Source organism: Podarcis tiliguerta, assembly GCF_965153285.1.
Source record: "Podarcis tiliguerta genome assembly, chromosome: 8".
Classification (NCBI taxonomy): domain Eukaryota; kingdom Metazoa; phylum Chordata; class Lepidosauria; order Squamata; family Lacertidae; genus Podarcis; species Podarcis tiliguerta.
In genome coordinates, this window is record NC_139541.1 from 86042673 (window position 1) to 86067237 (window position 24565).

General features: G+C 45.7%; 1 protein-coding gene across 1 annotated transcript; it reads right to left on the reverse strand.

The window, feature by feature from the left end:
- Positions 1-595: 595 nt before the first annotated feature.
- CAPNS1 (calpain small subunit 1) lies at positions 596-24351 on the reverse strand. Its single transcript, XM_083456009.1, has 11 exons — positions 24228-24351; positions 16533-16758; positions 10121-10154; positions 9252-9341; positions 8417-8474; positions 8094-8158; positions 7573-7641; positions 6662-6740; positions 5113-5229; positions 4084-4142; positions 596-2489 (listed from the first exon to the last, which is right to left on the reverse strand). Exons 2-11 carry the CDS (start codon positions 16739-16741, stop codon positions 2463-2465), a joined length of 807 nt encoding a protein of 268 aa, XP_083312135.1. The 5' UTR covers positions 16742-16758; positions 24228-24351; the 3' UTR covers positions 596-2462.
- Between the last annotated feature and the right edge of the window lie 214 nt (positions 24352-24565).

Sequence of the window (24565 nt, forward strand, 5' to 3'; positions counted from 1 at the left end):
GAGGAGGGAGGCTCCAACTGTGTTGCTTGGCTGCGTTGCTCACCCAATAAGGAGTCTAAGAACGACTGGGGGGTGGAGCTTGCATGCCTTGTGCCGATCAAATCGGCCGCGTTGCCTGGGGACTCGCCTTTGCTCAGTGCTTCCCAGTGGAGAGGTGACGGTGGTTTTCCTTGCTGCATCCCCTTTGCCGGGTTGCTGCGCTGTGGGAACCACCGCTTGAGGCTTTGTTTGGCTGCTGGCTGGGCTTTCTGCCTTTGGCTCGGAGGGGCTCAGAAGTTGAACATAGCTGTGCCCCTTGGAAAATCCCTTATTTTGGCTGCTGATCCCTTATTTTCGAGGCTGCTGGTCCCTTATTTTCAAATCTGTAAGTTAACAGCTATGGATTAAACGAGGAGGTGGGGAGAGCCATGTCCGCTGCCTTGAGCTATACTTGAAACGTAAGGTAGAATGTAAATGCAATAAATAAACTAGCACAATGTTCCCGCAGGTCTGAATTGAACACTTGGTACAGACGGAATCTGTTCACTGAGAAGAGGAGGCATTAAGCCATCGGGTTTGCCAACAATGGAGACAAAACACTGATGCGCAGAGAGGATTGTTCTCATTGCACAACTTTTATTCTTGCGTTTAGAAAACAGAGGGGGTGTTGGGAGAGGGAGAGGCACAGGCAACTGGCAAATTTTCGAGGCAAGGGATTCTCTCTGCAATCTGACAGAAAGGCAACCCTCCCCCTCCCTGTCTTGGATATCTTTTTTAAAAAATAAAAATCAAAGGCACACTTCTCTTCATCTGGCTGAAAGAGCTCTTTCACCAAGCCCCAGTGGGACAGACAGTGGGTGATCCTTTTCCCTCGAATTTTCAAAATTAGACAAATTTACAAAAAATAATAATAATCCAATGCAGGACAAAACTCTCCTCGTGATCACCCATTCTGAGTGGGGTACATCAAAACAGGATGTTGGAGTGGACAGGCGTAAAAATATATTTTTATTTGGAGATTCCTCCAGGTCTGGTGTCTGAAAAAGCCGGACATGAGAACTGTTTGATTTCAAAGAACCACATTCCGAAATTCAGCACTAGAGGCAGACACTGGGGGAAAAAATCTCTCCAGATTAAAAAATGGGAAGGCACCAAACAAAACTCTTTCACCAGTTAGTTTTCTGGATTCCCAAGTGGGGGGAAACTCTACTGTAATACCAAGTAGGGCCACTAGAGGGTGATAGAGCCACATGTTCAAGGAAATCTTTTCTTGGAATACTTATCATTCAAGGCACAATATACTGTATATATAGAGAGAGAGAACAAGCCGTCTTTCTACTCTTTTATTCCTTCAAAATGCATGCATAGAAATTGCATATGTATTGCAAGTATAGAGCTCAGGGGGGAGAGTCCGCATGGCATTCTAGTCTCCATGCAATTTGCGAAAATAAAATAAAAAAGGGTACATTGTTTTTAAACTGCCAGGAAGACTGTGGTTGCACAAAGCAAACATTTCGCAGCTGCCCTTGGGCAGAATCATACCAGCTGTTCCTTGATTTTAAAAAATATTTTTTAATAAACTGCAAGCCTCTATAACTGGCGTTCCTTAAATAGCTTTGGGCGGAGTTTGGCTGTTACTGACCTATTGCTTTTGAAATTGCATCCATGCAAAGTGCTACAGGGGCTCACCCCCCCCCCCCCCGGTTTATAAATGGGGGGGGGGCCCGATTTCCTTCATTTGTGGGGTGCGTGCTGTTGCCTTCACGTCAGTCTAGTCCGACTCCCATCAGAACATTCCTGGCCTAACTTGCCCATAATAAATGGAGTTAAAATGGCAGACAACAGGAAGCGATGGATTTTTTATTCCTGCATGGTTCTCAAGGATTAGTGGGGGCAAACTCCAGCCACAGTGCAGAATTCGCACACGGGACACACGCAACCGCCGTTGCGATCTTGCCCCCAGCCCAGAAACAGGTCCCCGAAAGGAGAGCTGTGGCTTTGCTAGGGGTAAGAATTTCATATTCAGGCCCTCTCAGCTCCGCAATTCCTGAAATGAAGGCAATTGTTCCGTCGTGAAACTATAGTGAATTATAGAATCTGCACGGGCACCGCGATAAACCGAGCCAGCCTGGGAAGAGGAAAAGCAGATACCACGGCAAACTGGAGGCTTCTTTTAAAAAGACACCCACCCGCTGTTAGTAAACAAAACAGTTAATGTAAATCTGTATTAGCAGTTGCTTTTCTAATGGAGGTTAAAAATGCAAAATAAAACAAACTTAGCAGAAGGGGCCCCCTGTTTTTTTTGCTTTAGCAAAGGGAGTGGAAGAGAAACTGAAAAAAGAAAAGAAAGGGATTTATTATAGACTGTCCCGCGGCGCAGGGAGGACTGCTGGGCAGATGTAGCATGGATCTTCTAAAAACAGTCCAGAACAGGCTCGGTGATGTCGGAGGGTGGGGAGCACGATCCCACAGGCGGGCCGGCCTTACGAGTACATGGTGAGCTGCAGCCACTGGGGAAAAGAAGATGAATGTCACTCTCCACATCCTCTCCAAGATTCTAGTCCTCATCTTCAAAGCATCTCACCAGCCCAACTCCTTCCCCATCTGCATCTCTCAGTCTCCTGCAAGCCGGTCTCCTTCTCCCCTATCCTGCCCCATATCTCCCTGTCTCACCCACAGGCTGTCTACGCCCCAGCATCTCCACGTTCTTTATTTCCCTCCTCGGAAGCAGAGCTCACGGCAAAAGCTTTTCCTGAGCCGCACTAGGGCAAGTTTGCCTCCAGCAAATCAACGGGAGACTCAGTTGCTTCCTTCTTATTCTGCTGGGCCCAGGAAAATAAGCCCCATCTGCACCGCGCGTTGAAAACGGTGTCCCACCGCTCTGAGCAGCCATGGATTCCCCCCAAGGAATCCTGGGAACTGTAGCTCATTAAGGGTGCTGAGCGTCGTTAGGAGACTCACAGAGCTACAACTCCCAGAATTCTCTGGGAAGAGGGATTGGCAGTTGGATCACTCTGGGAACTATAGCTCTGTGGCGGCATTATTATTATTATTATTATTATTATTATTATTATTATTATTATTAAATTTTTGTTAGTTGTTTTATCTTGCCCAAGGCAACCCAAAGCGACTTACAACCAGCCAGACAATCGGCCGCACATAAATACATTAAAACCAAGAGGAAAGAGAAATACGTTAAAACCATCTCACCCCACAGATAGTTTAAGGCCAAAGGCCTGGTTATAAAGGAAAGTTTTCAGCTGGCACTGTACTGAAGGTGCCAAGCAAGCCTTCCTAGGTAGGGCATTCCACAAACAGGGAGCCACCACGGAAAAGGCCTGTTTTTGTGTTGCCACCCTCCAGACTGGAGGGGTCTCCTACGGACTCTCGGCAGCCATAACAAACTACGGTTCCCAGAATCCCACAAACAGTGAAAGGTTCTGACTGAACATTAGTCAAAACGTCTCGATGGCAAGAGCCGTTTGAGAATGGACCAGACTCCCTCGGGTGGTGATATACCGTATTTCTCGCTCCATAAGACGCACCAGACCATAAGACGCACATAGTTTTTGGAGGAGGAAAGCAAGAAAAAAAATATTCTGAATCCCAGAAGCCAGAACAGCAAGGGGGATTGCTGCTTTTGCTGCACAGCGATCCCTCTTGCTGTTCTGGCTTCTGGGACAGCTGCACAGCCTGCATTCGCTCCATAAGACGCACACACATTTCCCCTTGCTTTTCAGGAGGGAAAAAGTGTGTCTTGTGGAGCGAAAAATACAGTATTCTCCTTCCTTGGAGGTTTCTAAGCAGAGGTTGGACGGCCATCTCTCAGGGATGCTTCCACTATGATTCCTGCATTCTGATTTGTTTTGTTTATTTTTTTTAATTGTGCACAACTCAGTGGCGCTTTTTAAAAAGCGGTTTTATAAACGCTTTCAAATAAACAATAAATGCATGTGGTCGTTTTTTGCTTGGCTCATTCCTTAGCAACCCTAACCCTTCTGTCCCCAAGATCTTTGGGTTCTTGCTGGGTTTCTGCACTCAGCGGATTCCTCCTGCTCAGCTCCCTCACCCTGGAGTGGAACAAGAGTCAGACATTCTCCTTACCTCCTTCAAGCTCACACGGATCTGCCCGCTTCCGTCCCTGTCCAGAGATTTGAAGGCACCTGAAAGCAGAACAGATACGATAATCTTTACTGTCACTGTCCCATACAGAACAACGAAACTGATAACCTACATCAGACATTCAAAAACCAACAAGCCTGCTCTCCCAGCTATCCCAGCCTGGTTAGACCCCTAAAAACTCTGATACCCCATTTTAGAATACAATATACTCCTATAGAGACTCTTTATACTGCGTTTAGAACCAAAATTGCATTTGGGTAGAAGCTGTTTCTCAGTCCTAGTCTTTATAACCCTGGACCTTCTTCCAGAAGGCAGAAGCTGAAAGAGATCATTTCCGGGGTGCGCACTATCCTGCGCTATCTCTGCAGCTTTCTTATGGCACCTGGAAGCATAGATTTGATCCAAGGTGGGAAGAGTGCACCCAATTATTCTCTCCGCAGTCTTTACAACCCTGGACAGCATTGTTTTTTCCCTGTCCATGCAGCTCCCAAACCACAAACACAGACCATAAGTTAATACAGTGGTACCTCTGGATACGAACGGGATCCGTTCTGGATCCCTGTTCGCATCCTGAAGCAAATGCAACCCGCGTCCCCGTGTGTCGAGATTCGCCACTTCCGTGCATGCGCGTGACGTCATTTTGAGCGTCTGCGCATGCGCGAGCGGCGAAACCCAGAAGTAACGCGTTCCGTTACTTCCGGGTCGCCACAGAGCGGACCCGAAAGCGCTCAACCTGAAGCACATTTAACCCAAGGTATGACTGTATCGTCACAGAAGGATGTGGTTCTGCACTCGAGAGTCTGGGGATCAGTGATGCCCTTGGCCCAGGCCATGCAGACATTCGCACAAGCGGGTGCAAGGACTCCCGTGCAAAGGCAGCCAGCCTCAGGGTGGGGTCACCAGAGGCACCCGACCCAATTCCAGCAGCTGCTCGAGACAGCTCTTTTTGGAAAGGAAACAAGGGACCCGCGAGGGACCCCTCTGGCAGAACCCCCCGCGACGGCGACTTACGAAACATGGCGTCCAGCCGCACCAAACAGCTGATGAAGTTGTCAAAGTCCATGTTCCCGTTCTCATCCGAGTATCTGCGCACAATCATGCTGTATAGCTGCTCGTTCAGCCGGAAGCCTGGCAAGGAAAGGGGGGAAATTGGATGGCAGGAAAGAGGGAGGAGCTAGTCAGAGAACAGCTCTTCTATTATTATTATTATTATTATTATTATTATTATTATTATTAATTGTTGTTGTTGTTTATACTTTTCAAGTTTATACATTTCATTAATTTTACCATCAATTTAACATTTCAAAGTTTTTGACATCCTGCCCCCCCCCCACTTTCTGTGGTTCCTTAAATTTATTTCTTAATACCTTCTGCATATCCAAATTCATTTAATTATCTGCTTTAAATATATACTCTTATGAAACTGCAGGTTATAATAATAATAACAATGTTTTTATCTCTTTGCAATTTATCTGTAAATATTCAATAAACTATTTCCATTATTTTATAAGTTTATCTTGATTTATCAAGATAAACTTATATCTTGATTTATCGAGAGCCAGTGTGGTGTAGTGGTTAAGAGCGGTAGCCTCGTAATCTGGTGAACCGGGTTCGCTTCCCCGCTCCTCCACATGCAGCTGCTAGGTGACCTTGGGCCAGTCACACTTCTCTGAAGTCTCTCAGCCCCACTCACCTCACAGAGTGTTTGTTGTGGGGGAGGAAGGGAAAGGAGAATGTGAGCCGCTTTGAGACTCCTTAGGGGAGTGAAAGGCGGGATATCAAATCCAAACTCTTCTTCTTATTATTATATTCCGGTACGTTTTGCCATTTCTGAATATTCCATAAGTCAGAGAACAGGTCTCGATTCAGAGCACTCAAGGCTGACTTCCTTCAGAATGGAGAGGTCTGATCTTCTTGCAGTCCATGGGACTCTCAAGAGTCTCCTCCAGCACCAGAATTCAAAAGCATCCATTCTTCGGCGATCAGCCTTCTTTATGGTCCAGCTCTCACTTCCATACATCACTACTGGGAAAACCATGGCTTGAACTATACGGACCTTTGTTGGCAAGGTGATGTCTCTACTTTTTAAGATGTTGTCTGGGTTTGTCATTGCTTTTCTCCCAAGAAGCAGGCGTCTTTTAATTTCGTGGCTGCTGTCACCATCTGCAGTGATCATGGAGCCCAAGAAAGTAAAATCTCTCACTGCCTCCATTTCTTCTCCTTCTATTTGCCAGGAGGTGATGGGACCAGTGGCCATGATCTTCGTTTTTTTGATGTTGAGCTTCAGACCATATTTTGCGCTCTCCTCTTTCACCCTCATTAAAAGGTTCTTTAATTCCTCCTCACTTTCTGCCATCAAGGTTGTGTCGTCTGCATATCTGAGGTTGTTGATATTTCTTCCGGCGATCTTAATTCCGGCAAGGGATTCAACACCCTTTTAACAAACTACAACTCGCAGAATTCTTTGGGGGAAGCCAGGACTGTTTAAAATGATGCCATAGTGCTTTAAATTATGGTGTGGATGGCGTTTTTTAGGTACCCAATCACGTTTGCCCCTTACCTGCTGCCTCAAAGGCTCCTGGGAGTTCGCTGCTGCCGATGGTTCCAGATCGATCGGTATCAAATTGCTTGTAGATGCACTGATATCCGGAAAACCCCAAAATTGGGGGTGGGGGGAGGAGAGCAAAAAGACAGGTAAGGCAAATAGGACAGCTAAACGGAACAATGTCCTCACCAACCCAGGACTCCACAACAGCCCAGGGTGGAAAAAAATCCATGATTTCTTTAAAATAAAATTTTAAAAAATCATTTTTTTAAAACTTAAATCAGATTTTTAAAATAAAATGCTTTTGGAGGAAAAAACTTTCTAAAGATAGTTTTCTGTTTAAGTTACATTATAGTCCAAAGGCTATTCATCAGGAAAAAGGAATTTGATTTAAGTTTTTCATGTGTGCTAAAACACAGTCTAAGCTTTTTTTTAATAAAAAAAAGTTGTTTAACCACATCGGTTAACAAACATGGATACAGATGCGATAACGTTGTTTTAGTTAAATAAATTGTTTAAATTGTTATTAAGGAAATGATTATTTTTCTCCTTCCAACGAAGTACAGCAGAAATGTTGTCCAAATTTAAACAATTTTGTCATTATCTGCCTGCGTGTTTCTAACAGTATCACCAAATCTGTAATTTTTGACATAACTGTAAAAACTACTCTGAAGATTTTTGATTCCAAAAATGAAACCTTCCTCTGGTTGTACATTTAAGGGGATGCCAGCAAGGCTGAACCTTTCTGTAAAAATGGATTTAAATTAAGTCTTACTGACTAGTGATTTAAATCAAGTCTTACTGACTAGTGATTTAAATCGTGATTTAAATCGATTTGATTTAAATCAAATCCACCCTGCCACAGCCCCATCCCAAAATAGGAGTGTGCTAGATGCAAAAAAATAAAAAATAAAATTTCAATTTACCTGCCACTTCTTGATGTTGTTCCAGAGGTACTTGAATTCCTCAAAGCCCAGTTTTCCGGTTGTGTCGCTCTGCACAGGGTGCAGTCAAGGAGCAAAAAGCCACAAGCGCACAGATTCCCACCCCTTTTTCCCAGAAGCAGCACGAAAAGCAGGGATATCGGGAGCCAGAAGGCAAAAGTCCTCAAGAAGCCACACAATTTTATTATGCACCCTTGTTCCTAAAATACGTCAGTTTCAGAGATCTTGCAACTTGGAGGTAAACGAGAGAAAAAATATTCTGAATCCCAGAAGCCAGAACAGCAAGAGGGATCTCTGCGCAGTGAAAGCAGCAATCCCTCTTGCTCTTCTGGCTTCTGGGATAGCTGCGCAGCCTGCATTCGCTCCATGAGACACACTCACATTTCCCCTTACTTTTTAGGAGGGAAAAAGTGAGTCTTATAGAGTGAAAAATACGGCATATATAAAAGATAACGTAGAGGGAGCAAAACCCAGGCCCAGATCCCCAGCTGGCAAGAGGATACGTCCATGACGGCCACCATGCTGCGACAGGTGTCAATCCCAAAGCCGTCCGTCTTCAAGTCCGGATCTGGAAAAGAAGAGGCAAAAGGGGGTGAAACCAATGGCGGAATCAGAAGCCGGGAGCGCCATCCAGCCGGGGTGGACGGGACTTGGCTGTGGGGACCTCATCCTCCACTAGCTCCAGCCAGCAAGACCAATGGTTGGGGATGATAAGGGTGAATAGGTACTGCAATAATAAATATGAGACACTCCCATCAGTGTTGGCATCCCGCCGGCTCCCAATACCACCCCTATAGGCCCCAAAGGAAACTAATCTTCCACTTACGCCGGGTCACCACTTTGTTGAGGATGTTCATGAGTTCCGTGGCGCTGACTTCCATGTCCTAGAACAAAAGAAAGGGAAATGTGTCGTCTGCAGTGCAAAAGGGAAAGTTCAGAGCCTAGAGAAAGTTGTTTGGCATTTCCCATGTGTGTTTTACTCAGACGTAAGGCCCACTGAGTTCACAGAGCAAACTGCAGCGGAAATAGCAAGAGATACCAACAGTAGAAAAATGGCAGATGAAGATGTTGGACTTTTTGGAGCTGGCCGACCTGATTGGAAGAATCCGCAACCAGAAAGGAGTATCAAGAAGATTGGAAGAAATTTAAAGAATATTTAGCTAAATACTGTAATATAAGATAAACAGAAAATTCTTGGAAGAAATTAATAGGCTTAGGGGTAGAATAAGAATATGCGCTAGTAAATATTAAGGATTAGAATATCAATAAAGGAGAAGAGGTTAGTAAATGAAAGGAGTTAATATCATTAGAAATATTAATTTGGAGAAGTGTTAAAAAGGTGATATAATGAAATTCAGTTAGAGGGGATTTGAGGAAGTCAGTTTTCAATGTAATGAAATTAGGGATTTGAAGTAATAATTCCTTTTTGTGTCTTTTTTCCTTTGTTTTGTAATGTTTTTCCTTTTTCCTTGTGATAAATGTGAAAATCAATAAAAAAATTTGGAAAAACAACAACAAAATAAAACCTGTAAAGGACAGGTCGGAGTCCTGACTGGTTACTCATGAGCAACCACCATTGCCATCTGACACATCAGGCTAGTCCTCAGTGTTTACGGAAAGGCCACCGGCGGGGGGGTGGATAGAGAGAGAAAAACACTCACGTCTCCTGCCAGCTGCACAAAGAGCTTCCGGAACTGCCGCTGTTCTTCGCTCTCGTTGGCTTCGATGTTGGAAAAGTGGCTGCGAGGAGGCTGAGAAGAGAGAAACAGAGAAACAGGGAATTGGACGAGGGCCGTAGCTTGAAGGGAGAGAACCCCTGCAGGACATCCAGGGTTCAGTTCCTGGAGGACTTGAGAAAACCAGTGCCTGGAAAGTTAGAGAGCAGTGTAGGCCGGGGGGGGACGGACCCAGCCTGCCCAATTCTATTCAATAAAATCCCAGGCAGTGGCCAAAATCAAACTTCTGGCAGCTTCCTGAATCGGCAGCCCAGTATCCTGTCTCCAGCGCAAGCGGCAATGAATGCTGCGCAGCAAGAAAAATGGAAGCGACAGTAAGAGGCCAACCGAAACAAAAAGTCTACATGGATTGGAGAATCTTTAAAGAATATTTAGAAAACTATGGAATAAAAGGAAACATCTTGGCAGAATTAGACTGATCCCTGTATTGTATAAATATAAGTTCGTAGGGAGGTAAAAAGAAATTATATAAGGAATATGTAACTGTGCGGCATAAAGTAATGGATAGACAAAGTACAGTGAGATTAATTGGAAGTCAGTTTTAAATTTCTTTTCTATAAATGTTATAATTGTGTTCAATACCAGGAGTATCTATGATGATAATTATATTAATCTTCTTATATCTTATAGTGTGGTGGTTGGTTTGATTTTTCTGTTATTTGTTTGTTTGCTGTATGCTTGTTTACTTGTATGTACATCTGCTTTTCATCAATGTATTTATTTTAAATTAATAAAGATATATTTAAAAAAGGAAAAGGGGGGGGGAAGGGAAAAAATGGAAATGGAGGACTTACTGGTGGTTCTGGGTTGTACTGAGCGGCCGCTTCACTGATGGACAGCAGGCATGGAGGAGAGAAAAGATAAACGTGATCAGCGGTGGGTCTTTCAAAGCATCGCCACGGGAATGGATGGTCCAATACAGACCTTGCAAACCTGGACTACAATTCCCATCAGCCCCAACTGAGGTTTTCCTGGGCCTCACCCAAAAGCTATATCCTGCTCTTCGAGAATTCATAGAGGAGTTCATAGAATCAAAGATTCGTAGAGCTGGAAGGGATCCCCAGGGGTCATCTAGACCAACCCCCCACCCAACCTCTGCTTAAAAACCTCCAAAGAAGAGGAGTCTACCACCTCCCAAGGGAGACTGTTCCACTGTCAAACGACTCTTACTGTCAGAAAGTTCTCCCTGATGTTGAGTCAGAATCTCCTTCCTTGTAACTCGAAGCCATGGGTTTGAGTCCTACCATCCAGAGCAGGAGAAAACAAGCTTGCTCCATCTTCCATGGAGGTTGGGTGGCCATTTGTCGCGTATGATCTAGGGGGTGGGACTAGGTGACCCCCGAGGTACCATTCAACTCTACAGTTCTATGATACTCTGTGTGTGTCTTTATTTCATACCGTATTTTTCGCACTATAGGACGCACCTGACCATAGGACGCACCTTGTTTTCTCCTGCCACTTCGCTGAAGGGGCGCTGCGCAGAGAGGGGGAGATTTTTTTCTTGTTCTCCCCCTCTAAAACAAGGTGCATTCTGTGCATTCAAGGTGTGTTCACCCAAAGCCTCCAGAGCGCAGCGGGAGTTCCCACTGCACTCTGGAGGCTTCAGGCGGCTACCTTCAGTGAAGGCAACCTGAAGCCTCAGGAGCATGGCGGGAGTTCCTGCTGGGCTCCGGAGGTTACAGGTTCCTTTCGACCTGCTCTTTGGGGCTGGCGGGGGGAAGCGCTGCTTTCCCCCACCGCCAGCCTCAAAGATCCCTGAGGCCTTTGGAGTGCAGTGCAAGTTCCCGCTGTGCTCCGCAGGCTTCGGGTTCCTTTTGCTGAAGCCGGGAGAGCAAGACTTCAGCAAAAAGAACCTGAAGCCTCCGTAACACAGTGGGAACTCGTGCTGCGCTCCGAAGGCCTTCGGGTGGCTATCCCTGATGCCTGGAGAGCAAGAGGGGTCGGTGCGCACCGACGCCTCTTGCTCTCCAAGCTTCACCGAAAGCAACGCGTAGCCTCTGGAGCAGGGAGGGAGCGCTCCCACTGCGCTTCGGAGGCTTTGCGTTGCTATCGCTGAAGCCAAGGAGCCTGCATTTGCTCCACAGGACGCACACAGATTTCCCCTTCATTTTTGGAGGGGGAAAAGTGCGTCATATAGAGCGAAAAATTTGGTATATACACCGCTTAATTGTTTGTTTGTTTTTAATATGGTTTACAAAACAGCAAAACCAAGTAACAATGTAAAGTACAAAGTAACAAAGAAAAGTAAAAATGATACTTTAAAAGAGGTATCCCCAACCTTCGGCCCTCCAGATGTTTTGGACTACAATTCCCATCATCCCTGACCACTGGTCCTGTTAGCCAGGGATTATGGGAGTTGTAGTCCCAAAACATCTGGAGGGCCGCAGGTTGGGGATGCCTGCTTTAAAACATACAAAAAGTAGAATATTAAAACAGAGTAAAATTGCTTCAACTTTCCACACACCTGGGAAGACTGGTCTAAACAAGGTTTTTACCGGGCATCAAAATGCAAGGAAGAAAAGAAAACAACAGTAACATGTCTGTGTGTGCGTGTGCGTGTGTGTGTGTGTGTGTGTGTGTGTGTGCATTTGCAAGTTTTAAACCAAGCTTCTAACCCTCATGGTCTCAGAGAAAAGCTTGGAATGGTGGGAACATTGCTTTCAGAAAGCTCAGAAGCAGGGCTGACTTGGAATCATCGTGCCTCATGCTGTGGCCTTATTTGCATACAGGATAGCTGGAAAATTCCAGGTATGATTCAGCAAGAAAAGGAAGAAATAACTCATTCCCCTCCCAGACCGACAATTCACGGAGAGGTTTAACAGTCAATCCCTCTCAGGGTTAGGAACTCAGATATATAATCTAATCGCCAAATGGCACCTTAGACCTGGGTTACAGTCGCCACAATGGAAAGTCGAGGCTCCTTGCCCCTGAAGATTATTATCATTATAACTATAAATATCACTATCATCATATATTTACCACTTTATATTTTAAATAAGAAATCTCGAAGAAGTTGACCACACCTTAAAACATCAAATCAGACAATCCAGAATAAAACAAATTCAAGCTCCAAAGAAAATATATCAGATCCTTCTCTAAGTGACATTCTGCTTTTCCCAGTCGCCAGCCTGGTATCCAGAGATCTCTGCAATTTGACCCGTGCGAGTCCCAAAACATGCCTGGATGATTTCTGTTTCTTCTTCCCAGGGAACTCTGGGAATTGTAGCTTTGCGAGCCGAACAAGGGTCTCCTTACGACTCTCAGTGCCCTTAATGAACTGTAATTCCCATCATTTTGGGGGGCAGAGTGAAGCCACGACTTTCTAAAGTGGTAGCATGGTTCTTTATATATATCTGAAGGAGCGTCTCCACCCCCATCGTTCTGCCTGGACATTGAGGTCCAGCGTCAAGGGCCTTCTGGCAGTTCCCTCACTGCAAGAAGCCAAGTTACAGGGAACCAGGCAGAGGGCCTTCTCAGTGGTGGCACCCGCCCTGTGGAACGCCCTCCCACCAGATATCAAAGAGAAGAAGAACTACCAAACTTTTAGAAGACATCTGAAGGCAGCCCTGTTTAGGGAGGCTTTTAATGTTTGATGTTGTACAGTATTTTAATATTTTTTTTGGAAGCCGCCCAGAGTGGCTGGGGAAGCCCGGCCAGATGGGCGGGGTATAAATAAATAAATTAATAAATAATAATAATAATAATAATAATAATAATAATAATAATAATTCCTCCACTTAAGAGCCCTGGACTTCACTCCTGAGAGTCCAAACTTCAGCAGCAAAGCTGTGAGTGGTACAATAATAACTGCAATCCTCAGTATGTTTACCCTGAAAGGAGTGTCCCAAAGTTAAGTGGGGCTCACTCCCTAGGTAAGCGCCTTTGGGACAGAAGCCTGACTCTTCTTCTGATAGAGAAAACTTGGGTTTCATCCCAGCTGCTGGTGGCTGTTTTGCTTGTTGACCCAGGTTTCCCTGCATGCTAGCAAACCAGTCTGACGGTAAACACGAACTAGCCATTCAGCTACCAGCCCATCTCTGCAAACAGTGGGAGGAAAGGTCCTCAGCGGCAAAATACTGTATTTTTCCGTGTATAAGACGCCCTCTATTTTGGGGAACTAGAAAATGGGGGGAAATTGTCCAGAGTTGTTTTTGGGGGGAGGATTGCCCAGAGTTGTTGAGCAGAAGCCACCAAATGTCTTACCGCTCGCCACCAGTTGCTGCCAATCACCCACACGAACGCCAAAGACAATCTCAGGCTCGTGGCAGCAACCAGTCACTCGCCCGCCCCCCCGCCCTACCGGTGTATAAGACGACCCCAATTTTTGAACATTAATTTCACATAGAAATACAGTGGTACCTCTGGTTGTGAACGGGATCCATTCCGGAGGCCCGTTTGCAACATGAGCAGAACGCAACCCGCGTCTGCACGTGCGTGGGCCGCGATTCGCCGCTTCTGCGCATGACGTCATTTTGTGCGTCTGCGCATGCGCGAGCGGCAAAACCCGGAAGTAACCCTTTCCGGTACTTCCGGGTCGCCACGGGACGCAACCTGAAAATGCTCAACCTGAAGCAAACGTAACATGAGGTATGAGTGTACTCGTCTTATACACGGAAAAGTACGGTACCTCCCAGTGGAGGAGAACTTTGCTTTTCCTTAGTCCTCAGAACACACATAAACCACTTTGGCTTCCAGGACTGGGTAGAAGAAGAAGACGGAGCTGGGAGCCTGCAAAGGTCTTCAGCAACCAGATGTTTTGGAGTACAACTCCCATGGTTGTGCTGGTTGGGGGCTGATGGGAGTTGCAGTCCACCTGGTTGGCAAAAAATGGCCTAAGCCACCTAACCCCAACCCAAAGGACAAGGAAGTTTTGCCCAAAGCCCAGCTCCATCAGGAACCTCCTACCCCTGAACTATGCAAGCTGGTGATTGCATGAACAACTGTTGCCCGAGTTTGGTTTCTTCTTTTTCCTCTTCCCTCCTCATCCTGTTTGCCTTGTGTGCTGTCTATTGTTTTTTTCTAGATTGAAAAACAGCGGGCAGGAACCGTCTTAGAATCATAGAATTGTAGAGTTGGAAGAGACCACAAGAATCATCTAGTCCAGTGGTTCTCAACCTGTGGGTCCCCAGATGTTGTTGGACTACAACTCCCATCATCCTTGAGCTCTGGCCTTGCTAGCTAGGGGTGATGGGAGTTGTAGTTCAACAACATCTGGGGACCCACAGGTTGAGAAAGGCTGATCTATTCCAATGCCTGGCAAGGCAGGAATCTTTTGCCCAATGTGGCGTTCGAACGGATAACCCTAAGATTAAGAGTCTCGTGCTCTACCGACTGAGTTATACAATTGTCTTGTTTTGACCATCTGCATGTAAGCCACTCCAGAGCCATTTTGCCTGAGGAGAGGGATTCAAATGCTCTAAATAAATCAATAACAAATAAGGAAGGTGAGTTCTGGGGCTGTGGGCTTTTGGGACTCAGTCCAGCCTAGCCCTACACGCAAAAGTATGCAAAGGTTTGGCACTTAATATAAGCCATTTGCCTTGACATTGCTCTCTCTCAGCCACACAAACAGAAACACACACAGGAAATAAAGCAAGGTGACATCTGAACCACATACCCACCCCAGATCCAGGTTCCTAAGCGATATTTCATTTCAAAATAAAAAAAGATCTTGGGGATTGAGCCGATTTGCAAGTTATTCTTTCAGTTCTGGAAGCCCAATCCAAGATGTGTGCAATGTAGCAGCTCAGGATTATGGAGAAAATAACTTTGCACGTGCTCAGAGTTCCTCTCTTCTTTCATATCCCTCCCCATTTTTCAGGCTGGGTCTTGGCACTAAAAGCAGGTTCAGGGTCAGACCTTTGACTCAGAAGAATCCATCTGCTGCCTTAGTAGCCTAAATAGTGAAATCTCCGATCACATTAGGAGGGAACTGACATATTTTGATTGGTGGGATCCAGTGAGCACTGTGGCTGGATGGATCCCAGATCGCTGGGCCATTTTCATGCTACCCTGCAGGAATTTAAATACATGGGGTTGCAGACAAGGTATAAGGCCATAATAATTTATACCTGCATGCCTCTGCAATAATTTGTGGTGCATTAAACGCTCGGAATAAAAACTACCACTATCTTCCCTTTCTGGTTACCTGGTAAGCAGGCAAGTGGCTATTTACAAGCCAGTGACATAAACAATACAGTGGTACCTCAGGTTACATACGCTTCAGGTTACATAGGCTTCAGGTTACAGACTCCACTAAGCCAGAAATAGTGCTTCAGGTTAAGAACTTTGCTTCAGGACGAGAACAGAAATCGTGCTCCGGCGGCGTGGCAGCAGCAGGAAGCCCCATTAGCTAAAGTGGTGCTTCAGGTTAAGAACAGTTACAGGTTAAGAACAGACCTCCAGAACGAATTAAGTACTTAACCCGAGGTACCACTCTATAATAAACTCACTTTTTGCAGGAAAATGGGAAAAAAGAAATAACGACCAAAAAAAAAGAATGGCAGGATAAATTATTTGACTACACTGAATTGGCCAGACTGACAGAGGCAATTAGGGGTCAGTCCAAGCAAAAATTTCAAAAAGAATGGGGGAACACCTTAAAAAGCAGTGCCCTCAAATTAATACTTGGACTTGTTTTGATTCACGTCTGCAGGATAATTTATGGTACTTAAGTTAAAAATTGTATTAAAAGGGGGGGATAACAAACTATGATGGAAACAGTTTACTAAAAAGGAAAAGAGAACCATGTAGAGAGGATGAAGGAAGTCAACTGGAAGAAAAGGAGAACGGAAAAATGGTGCGTGTGTGTGTGTGTGTATTGTTCACTATTTGTTTTGTATAAATTTAGGTACATTGTTATGGATTATTTGTACAGTCATACCTCGGGTTACAGCCACTTCAGGTTGCGTTTCTTTTTATATGGACCACCAAAACCCAGAGGCACCGGAACGGGTTACTTCCGGGTTTCGGCGGTTGCGTATGCACAGAAGCACTAAACCACGCTTTGTGCATGCGCAGAAGTGCCGAATCGCAACCCGGACGTGCGCAGACACGGGTTGCAAACGTGCATCCCACACGGATCACATTCGCAACCCGCGCGTCCACTGTCTACATTTTTTATTGGTTTTGGGTTGTGGTTTTGCTGTTGTTTCTTTTATAAACGCTTGTGTATATGTTGTAAATAAACTCTTTTTTTTAACTCACCTGATGGCGCTGATGACTCCTCCCAGGATTCCCATGGCTCCGCCTCCTCCACCACCGCCGCCTCCACCGCCTCCACTCCCCCCTCCACCACCTAAAAACCCCCCGATGACATTGCCGATGTTGATGTTTGCTCCCCCAATCTTGATGTTGCCTCCTCCGCCGCCGCCGCCACCTCCTCCTCCACCAAGGAAGTTTTTGACAAGGAACATTTTCAGAAGTGTTTTCTCTGTTTGGAGAGAAAGGAAAGTTTGTTTAAAACGCACACACAAAAAACACAACTTCTGCTTATTATTATCGAAGGGTTTATTATTGAAGGGTGTATATAACATCCTGCCAGAATGGGAGACGAAAGATGAAGAGGTGAAATCAGTGATGATTAAATGGGCACAAGATATAGGTCATAATATTATGTTGGAAGACTGGGAAAGGTTGTGGAAAACTGACTTAAAATTTTCAGATTGTTCCTTGTTGAAAGAAAATAATATGAAGATGATGTATAGATGGTATATAACACCAGTGTGGCTCGGAAGAATGTATAAAACCAACTCAAATGTGTGCTGGAAGTGTAAGGAAAAGGAAGGGACTTTTTACCATATGTGGTGGGACTATAATGAAATTAAAAAGTTTTGGGAAATGATATACAATGAATTGAAGAAAATGTTCCATCTAACATTTGTTTAAAAGCCTGAAGCATTTTTGTTAGGGATTGTAGGGAAAGATCTGCCAAAAAAGCTGAAAAACATCTTCATGTATGCGACAACGGAGGCGAGAGTCTTAATAGCACAAGGATGGAAGAACGAGGAAAGAATTATGGCAAGAAAAATTAATGGACTACGCAGAACTGGCAAAATTTACACACAAACTACGGAAAAAGGATAACTGTGACTTTAAAGATGAGTGGGAACCTTTTACAATTTGCCTAAAGAAACAACAAAACGAACTGGACTCCTTGGCAGGTTTTGAATAAACACTCACAAACTTTTTACTGATAACGGTCAGTCAGATAAATTAATGATCCATACAATTTTGTAACATGTAAAGAATAACACTTATTGACAAACCAGAGAGAGTAGCTGAGGGAAGTCTGGGGAGAGGGGGGGTTATTTTATGGGGAGGGGGGAAATAGGGGGGAATTAAGGATGATATGTTTTTCGATAAAATGTTTTGTTGAAATGCCTAATAAATTTTTTTTAAAACACACACACACACACACAACTTCTGCTGCGCAAGATGCACATTGTGGTGTTACGTCGGCCACAAGAGTTGTTACGCGTAAAACACATTTCAGGTAACACCTTGTCACATTTAATGCTAAGAACCTTAAGATTAGAGAATTAAGCAACAGATCTTTCTTTTGTTAAGGGGGGAGAATTACATAGTGGTTTTTTTACCAACGTAACACACCCAGCCAACCTAAGTCCTATTGTGTAACGCAAATCTGATTCTGTTCCCAACTCCTGTCCCTGAACTGTTTCCATTCCCATCTGAATAAGAGCTACTATTTAACACTTTGTGCCCAAATTTGTTTCCTCCTCCACATCCTCATTTTCTTTTGTGCTGTGTCTGTTATATAGTAATCCTGCAGGGAGAAATTCTGTTGCTTTACTCTCTACAAGCTGCTCTGAGAACCCTTTTGGTTGACAGAGGGGTTTAAAACATCTGAACAAATTAAAAGATAAATTCACACATCTCTGAGTAAGCTTCAAGGAAATAGGAAGAAACCTCCAACGACTGACAATATAATCCTGTGCCTACAGACTGGGAGAAGGTCCCATTGAAGTCAATGGAGCTCTTTCTTTCTTTCTTTCATACTCACATTTATAGGATTACACTGTAAAGTACAACACAAAACTGGAATAGATTTCTGGATGTCTGGAATAGATTATACAGCAGGGTATCTTGCCTTTGGGACACGGGTGGCGCTGTGGGTAAAAGCCTCAGCGCCTAGGGCTTGCCGATCGAAAGGTCGGCGGTTCGAATCCCCGCGGCGGGGTGCGCTCCCGTCGTTCGGTCCCAGCGCCTGCCAACCTAGCAGTTCGAAAGCACCCCAGGGTGCAAGTAGATAAATAGGGACCGCTTACTGGCGGGAAGGTAAACGGCGTTTCCGTGTGCTGCGCTGGCTCGCCAGATGCGGCTTTGTCACGCTGGCCACGTGACCCGGAAGTGTCTCCGGACAGTGCTGGCCCCCGGCCTCTTAAGTGAGATGGGCGCACAACCCCAGAGTCTGTCAAGACTGGCCCGTACGGGCAGGGGTACCTTTACCTTTATCTTGCCTTTATTTATCAATTTACAGGGTGTAACACCCACCCACTCCAAAAAAGGGGAAGAACCCCCTATGCCTTTACAGTCATACCTCAGGTTGAAGTAGCTTCGGGTAGAGCATTTTTGGGTTGTGCTCTGTGGCAACCCAGAGGTAATGGAGTGCATTTCGCCACTAATGCATGCGCAGACGCTCAAAATGACGTCATGCACATGCGCAGAAGTGGCAAATCACAACCCGCAGATGCACGGACGTGGGTTGCATGCGCTTCAGGATGCGAACGGGGCTCCAGAATGGATCCCATTCGCATCCAGAGGTACCATGGTACTTGTTTTTAAAACTAAGCTATGACCCTTAATATTTAATGCACATCACATGGGAAGACAGGCAAACTAATATCAGTGTACTAGAAGAAGCAAAGATCCCCAGTGTTGAAGCAATGATTCTTCAACATCAACTTTGTTGGACTGGTCATGTTGTGTGAGTGCCTGATGATCGTCTTCCAAAGCAACTACTCTATTCCAAACTTAAGAATGGAAAGCGTAATGCTGGTGGTCAACAAAAGAGGTTCAAAGACTCTAAAGGCAAATCTTAAAAAATGTAGTATAAACACCAACAATTGGGAAACACTGGCCTGCGAGTGCTCCAGTTGGAGAACAGCCTTTCCCAAAGGTGTCATGGGCTTTGAAGACACTCGAACTCAGGACGAAAGGGAGAAACGTGCTAAGAGGAAGGCACGCTTGGCAAATCCACACCAGGATCAATTCCCACCCGGAAACCAATGTCTCCACTGTGGAAGGACATGTGGATCCAGAATTGGCATCCATGGTCGCTTACAGACTCACTGTTAAAACTGTGTTTATGGAAGACAATCTTCCTCAGCTACGAGGAATCGCAGAAGAAGAAGAAGAAGAAGAAGGGTGCATGTTATTTAAAATGTCTCCATCCTGTTTTCTTTCCCAAAGAATACTCTAAGAGGTTAATAGTAAGAATTCTGCCTGTACCCAAATGCTAGATATCAGCCTTGTAGAAGCTAGCGTACCTGAGAATAGTTTCGGGGGGAAGGTTACATGAAGTGGGACCCCACCCCTTGCAGGGGGGTGGGAGGTGGGGGTCAAAGGCATAGCATGCAAACAAGGAAGCTGCTGGGTTGCAACAATGAACCCCTCCCTCCAAAAACTCTGTATCAATTTAAACTATTTTATTTTAGACTATTTTAACGTGACACACACCCTCCTGGAGGAACAGGAGGAACGAAAGAGATCAGGGGATTTAGAAAAGCTCAGGGAAAGGTCTTTAGCCATGCTTGGAAAAAACAGGCTTAACTTAATGGTCACTGTTCAAAAAGGTAATCACTGCTCCTTGTACTTTTCCTGCATTTAATTTCCTACTGTCCTCAACAGGGCCAGATTGAGGTTTGATGCGGCCCTCAGCTTCTGAAGGTAATGGGGCCCTTTATACGTCCAGCTGTCCTTTGTCAACAACAAATTGTCGCTGTTTTTTGTGTTGAATATATGCTAGATAATTGAGGGACCTAATAGGTATCTCAAGCCATTTGCCCATGTTGCCGTGCAACCAGTCCATGCAGAATGTCGGCACCCTATATATAGAAAGGAGCAAAGCAGTGATATTTTAGGGAGCAGGTGGGGCCCATGACTTACATCACAGGAGCCGACACAACACAAACCACGGTTGTTGTATGTAGGTTTTGTTTTATTTGTTTTTTATCTTATATGTTGGAAATGTACATCCAGGTTCTTTTTTCCTTTAAATTTTATGGGGGCCCCAAGAGAGTGGGGCCCTGAGCTATAGCTTGTTTAAAGGTAAAGGGACCCCTGACCATTAGGTCTAGTCGTGGCCGACTCTGGGGTTGCGACGCTCATCTCGCTTTATTGGCCGAGGGAGCAGGCGTACAGCTTCTGGGTCATGTGGCCAGCAGGACTAAGCCGCTTCTGGGGAACCAGAGCAGCACATGGAAACGCCATTTACCTTCCCACCGAAGCGGTACCTATTTATCTACTTGCACTTTGACGTGCTTTCGAACTGCTAGGTTGGCAGGAGCAGGGACCGAGCAACGGGAGCTCACCCCGTCGCGGGGATTCGAACCGCCGACCTTCTGATCGGCAAGTCCTAGGCTCTGTGGTTTAACCCACAGCGCCACCCGCATCCCTTATAGCTTGTTTAGCTTATGCATAAATCCAGCACTGGTCCTCAGTCTTAACCATTCCCACCCCCTAACCATGTGCGTCTGTTTGTGCGTCTGCGTTTGTGCATGATTTCATGTGTGTATGTATGAACCTGCAACTCAGGATAACCCTGCATTCGGGTAGAAATGGACTGGGGTCCAGAAACGTGTCTGCCATATTTGCAGGGGGCTGGACTAGATGACCCTCAGGGACTCCCCCCCCCCCATCTCTACGATTCTGTGAAATATGCTGGTCTTACAGGTGCCATGAAACTCTTTGTTGGTTTTTGTTTTGTTTAGTTTTTGCATGTTCAGCCTTTCCGGGGAAGGGTTATTTGCAAATCTCGTCACACCCGAACAGCGCTAATTCTGGTTTTAAATGTTGGTGGCAAGCGGCAGAGGACACAGAGAGGGAGTTTGGGTGATCAGAAATGTTCCGACCCCATACGGACAAGGAAGTGGCAGAGAATGCAATCGACTTTTCCTGCTCTAAGCGCTCCTTGTCCCCACACCCTCCCACAATACTAGATCTATAGTAGATCTAAACAATACTATAGATCTATACTATAGATCTAAACAATATAGATCCGCAGGGCCTGTAAGACAAGAGTTGTTCCTCCTGGCCTCTGGCTTGGAGCCAATTTGATTCCCTCCCCCTCTTTCTTTTTTCCTTTCTCCTCCTGTGATGAGGCTGCATTTTCATATTTTAATGTTGTATTTTAATCTTGTTTTTAAGTTGTATTCATTCAACTTGTTTTTATTGCTTGTTAGCCGCCCTGAGCCTGGCCTTGGCTGAGGAGGGCGGGGCATAAATAAAAATTACTTTAAAAAAATATTATTATTATTATTATTATTATTATTATTATTATTATTATTATTATTATTACCTTGGAATCCTGACATCCAGCCTCCCCAAACCTTGTGCTGATGGGAATTGTAGTCCAAAACGTACAAAAGACACCATGTTTGGCCGGGTGTGTGTGTGTGTGCGCATTATAGTTGGATAAAACTGCTCAGACTTTCCTGGTTACTTCCTTCTGCCCAGCTAGTAAAATCCGTATTTTTCTTTCCAAATCTGCAAAGACGACCCGGATACCCCACGTTTCTTCTTTTTAATCTCATTTCCCACTAGATTGTTAAACCCCCCCCCCCCCACAAAAAGAAATTACTTAAGAGCAGAACCCTCTAAGAAACATCGCTGGCGTTTGGAGAAAGGGAGGCATTTAAGAAATGTTTTTGGGGCACCAGTTTAAAAACAGAAGCTGCAAATGTCCGTTCCAACATTCCTGTCTTGTGGGGGTTTTGTGTGTGTGTGTGTTTGGAGGAACTATGCAGGCCTAGCAGCCTGGCGTGTCTGTCGGGTGGAGTGAAACCGGATTAACTGTCACAGGCTCCTCCTCGGAAGGAACTCTGGGGTGTGTAGTTCTGCGGACGCTTAGGGATCTGCCTGCCAGAGCCTCCTGATTCACGGCCCTGCCTACAACTCCCAGGGTTCCCTGCGGTTACAAAAAAAGGGTTTTCTGTTTAAGATGCGGGCAGATCCACACATTCAAAGAATAGCAAATATAGGCAGTTGTAGGCAGGGCCGTGAATCAGGAGGCTCTGGCAGGCAGATCCGTAAGCGCCCGCAGAACTACACACCCCAGAGTGCGCATTTAAAGCACATGATCCCCCCCAGAATCCTGGGAACTATAGCTACCATTTGCGGCGCCCTGAACCAAACTACAGTTCCCAGCATTCTTGGGGTGAAGACCTGCTCTTTAAATGTGCATTGAATATGCTTCAAATGTACAGATCTGCCCTTTGTTGGGTTTACCTGGGAGTAAGCTCCACTGTGCGCAGTAGACTTCCCACCCCCACAAAGAAAAAGGTTTCCTGGAAATGTAAGAATGCTTCGGAATAAAAGGATGGTTTGGCGTCATGAAATATAACAAAAGTGGAAGATGGCTGCACTGAAACCGTGAGATCTGGGCCGGGATCCAGACCATTGCAGCAGAGTAAAATGCTCCAGCACAAGAGGAACCCTCCCCAATTTGGAGAGCGGCTCGACACAGAGAACAGGGATCTGTTGACTTCGCTGGGGTTAATATTTTGCAATAGTTTGTGGAGGAGTTTGCAATAGTGTTGCCTAGGAGACAGTGTGTGTGTGTACAGCCCTATCGCCAAAGGAGCTGTGAGAATCGTAGAATTGTAGATTTGTAGATTTGGATGGGATCCCAGGGGTCATCTAGACCAACCCCGTGATGCAGGGATCGGGGCAAAATTGGGGCAGTTTGGGGCTGGGAAAACACACAGAGAGAGAGGAATCCCTAGACAAAACTTCTGCAAAGTATTAAATCCTGTAAAGTGACTGGATTAAGGTTACCAGATGTCCCCGTTTCCCAGGGAAAAGTCCCCGGATTTACAAATCAGTCCCCATACAAAACCGATTGAAGTTGAAAAGTGTCCCTGGATTCACTGAAAAAATCTGGTAACCTTAGAATGGATCCCTTACTAGATTATCTTGCTCCCAACATCATAGGCGTCTCATTGTAGACCCCATAAAGTTCCTGGAACTTTTGAAGGGTGGTTGGGAGGCATCGTTTGTGGAGCGGCCTCGGATCGGGTCCAAGGGCAACAGATCCCAGGAACGGATACAGGACCCATAACGGGAAAAGTTGGGCAGGAAAGGAAAATCATTCCCAGCAGAAAAGATATAGGGTGATCCAAGAAAAAAGAGGGTTGTTGTATCCAACTAAAGCCTACTCAGAAAAACACCCATTAAAGTCAATGGGCCGAGGTGAGTCGTGTACATTAATCCCAATGGGTCTACTCTGAATAGGGTTGACAATGACGACAGCCCAGATTATTTAGGGTGGGTGAGAGATCTCCTTCGAAGGAGAGGAGATGTGTGTGGAAAGGAAGGGCGAGTTTGCGGCGGGGGGGGAGTAGATTACAAAACGGAAACTAATGCTGAGAGGGAGAGAGAGAGAGAGAGCAGGGAGGGATCTAGCGCGCGCCGGATCGTGTCCAAATGGGCTTCCAGGGGATTTAGAGGGAGGGGAAATGGACAGTGGGCAAAACGACAAGATTTAGGGCAAGGGAGCCGGAGGAGGCCCAGTGGAGGAAGTAGATCCTCCCCGGAGTTATTAATGGGGGGGACCGGGATCCACCCGTGATCTCCCCAAGGGATCCACTGCCTGGAAGGGGGGGAAACCCAGTTGGTGCCCAGAACCAGCCTGCAGGTCCGGATCTGCTCCCAGACTCTTACCTTGTGGCCGAGGCTGCTGCGGGGTCGCTTCTGCTGCGGGCGGCTCTCCGTCGGGTCCGCTGCGGGATCTACCACGCCCGAGCGAGTCACTGCAGCGGAGCCGCCCGGAGGGCGCCGCGGGGTCCTAGCGCCCGTCCACTGGTCTGAATCCTGTGCTGGGGGAAAGCTTCACCGGTTGAATTTCCGCCTGCCGTGCCAGAAAAAAGAAAAGAGAGAGAACGAGGCTGAGATCGGCGTTAAATGACTGTTTCTTTTCTTTTTTTAATAGTTTTTACTGAATTTTACCAATGTTATATTCATCACAATTCATGTTTTCAACAAAATAGTATATAAATCCC

Bases quoted from the DNA above. Each gene is read 5' to 3' on its own strand.
- CAPNS1 (XM_083456009.1), bottom strand. From the start codon at position 16,741: ATGTTCCTTGTCAAAAACTTCCTTGGTGGAGGAGGAGGTGGCGGCGGC. The intron at 7,642-8,093 runs GTATCCTCTTGC...CACCCTGTGCAG, and splicing joins GCATGGTGGCCGTCATGGAC to AGCGACACAACCGGAAAACT. The intron at 4,143-5,112 runs GTAAGTCGCCGT...TTCTGCTTTCAG, and splicing joins GCGGCTGGACGCCATGTTTC to GTGCCTTCAAATCTCTGGAC.